At 37.5% G+C, this 2,433-nt stretch overlaps 1 protein-coding gene across 1 annotated transcript; it reads right to left on the bottom strand.

The window, feature by feature from the left end:
* Positions 1 to 379: 379 nt before the first annotated feature.
* On the bottom strand, positions 380 to 1,635 carry LOC110919485. The gene is made up of 2 exons (XM_022163752.1): positions 1,005 to 1,635; positions 380 to 933 (listed from the first exon to the last, which is right to left on the bottom strand). Exons 1-2 carry the CDS (start codon positions 1,633 to 1,635, stop codon positions 380 to 382), a joined length of 1,185 nt encoding a protein of 394 aa, XP_022019444.1.
* Positions 1,636 to 2,433: the final 798 nt, after the last annotated feature.

Below are 2,433 nucleotides of genomic sequence, written 5' to 3'. Positions count from 1 at the left end.
CCATGTAAGTGACACGTCCGTTCTTTAGACACTTCGATGCTTTGAGAATAGACACATTGTCGGGCAAACCATATTGTGTATCTCCCTAAATGGTGACTGATTCACCAGATGGAGTTTTGATGTTAACTAGCTTCTTATCGCAGGCTATTTGGGCTTGGTTATGCGATAACCAATCCATGCCTAATACTACATCAAACCATGCCAATTTCATGGGCAATAGAGATAGCGGAAAAGAATAATTCTTAATGGATATACAACATCCATCAAGAAGAGTTGAAGTTGTTTCTAAGGTACCATCGGCGAGCTCTACCTCATATTTTATGTCTAGAGTTTTAATAGGCAGATTCAGTAACTTACTAAACTTATGGTCTACAAAAGACTAATCAGCACCTGAATCAAATAAAACTCTAGCATAAATATCATTAATTAGGAAGGTACCTGTTATAACGTTCTCGTCATTTAGCACCTCCCTGGCGTTCATCTGAAAGACCCTTGCATTGGTTTTCTTTTCCACATCAGGCTTCTTAGCATTTTTAGGGCAATTAGTCTTAATGTGCCCCTTTTCATTGCAACCATAGCAGGTTACATCCTTGATGTTTCGGCACTCCACAGTCTTGTGCTCTTTCTTCTTGCAAATTCCACAAGGTTTAGCTTGTGGATCCTGATTGCACTTTCCAAAGTGCCTTTTGTCACAAGTTTTACATCTGGGCTTGTCACCCGACTGCCCTTTCTTGGAACCAGAGTTCCCTTTCTTCTTCTTATTCGATTGGTGGGACTGGTCATCCTCCCTCTTCCTCTTCCCTTCCTTGGTGGTTTTCTTTGACCTACTACTCACAATATCGAGAGTAAGTGATAATGATAGATCGACAGCCGATCTATATGTAGCAGGCTTAGAAGCCTGGACATTTCCTTTAACCTCAGGGGCTAAACGACCTATAAAACATGCAATGCGTTTGGGTTCAGGGGTGACCAGATATGGGACGAGTCGAGACATCGAGTAAAACTGGTCATATAAGACCTGCAATCCAAATCTTTCATCACCAGAGTGAGGAAGTCAGTCTCCACCCTCTCAACTTCATGCTGCAGACAATAAGTGTCCTTCACAAGTTCAACAAATTTATCCCATGAAAGGTTATACATAGGAACCTTTCCTGGGGATTGCACCAAGGCTTTCCACCAAGTTAGGGCGTCGCCCTTGAAGGACTGAGATACAAACTTCACGACGTCCTCCTTAGCACACCCACTGATATCAATAACAGTTTCCATTTCATCCAACCACTTCATACAATCGATGGCTCCCTTTTCTCCCGTGAAATCTCTTGGTTTACAAGAGACGAAGTATTTATAAGTACAACTCTTGTTGTACTTGAGAGCTTGATTAATGATAACATGTCTCTGAGGTTCACTCTTTTGATTGGATGAGTATCGAGAATCATCCTTTTTCGAAGTATGCGAGTGTGATATGGACTTTGTATGAGTTTTGGACTGAACATTACTCGGCTCCTTAAACATATTATCCACAGCTTGAGCAACTGTTGTGTTTATCATCGCTTGTAATTCAGCACCAATAATATTTATTCTAGTATTATTGTTTCCTTCAACAGGATGACTGTTTGCTTCGTCAGAGCCAGCCATGATTTGAATACTAAAATCAAACAATAATGATGTATTTAGATTATATAATGAATCATCACATTTGATAATTAGATGGTCATGGTATTAATAAACCATATAGACCATTTTAGATAACAAGTCAAAAATCTATTTGATCATGATTCGCCTAGGCTACAAATGAACCATTATTGGCAATCAATAGGATATAATCCTTTATATTTATTAGACAGGGGACATAAATCACAACTGTCAATGTCATAGAGACATTTTCATATAGCACAAGGCTCGTCTCGAAGGACATTTAAATGGCACAAAAGGCCTTGTCACAAGGACAATTAAAACATAATCAGTGATCTCTTGGATCAGTGATCTTTAAGGGTCGAACATAGTTCATCGCCTTTTTGACAAGAAGTTTATAAAATAAAACTATCATTGTCATGAATACACCTTCGCCCATAAGCATACATCTCAATTGGATGTTTTGATGTATACATCATATTTGATGTTTAATAGCCATGATTCATATTGATCATATTGGCCATGAATGTGGCTTGGAAGAATCCAAGTACTTTTGGAAGCTAGTGTGGTCTCTCAAGTCACACAGCTAGGAATGTTAACATGTTTTCAGATGTTAACAGAGAATTTATTGTCTTAAAAAGTTTGTACCATCATAGCCATTAATATTTTGGCTAGGTTATACCTTTAAAAACTTCTTTTGAAATTTCATTGGTAGATCAATTTAAAATTGAAATGATATTGCATGATGATGTAATAAAATATACATATAAAATTTTCAAAAATAATTTCATTAAAATACTA

Source organism: Helianthus annuus, chromosome 16, assembly GCF_002127325.2.
Source record: "Helianthus annuus cultivar XRQ/B chromosome 16, HanXRQr2.0-SUNRISE, whole genome shotgun sequence".
NCBI lineage: Eukaryota > Viridiplantae > Streptophyta > Magnoliopsida > Asterales > Asteraceae > Helianthus > Helianthus annuus.
The sequence above is the reverse complement of the archived record's forward strand: the minus strand, read 5'-3'. Positions and strand labels throughout refer to the sequence as shown.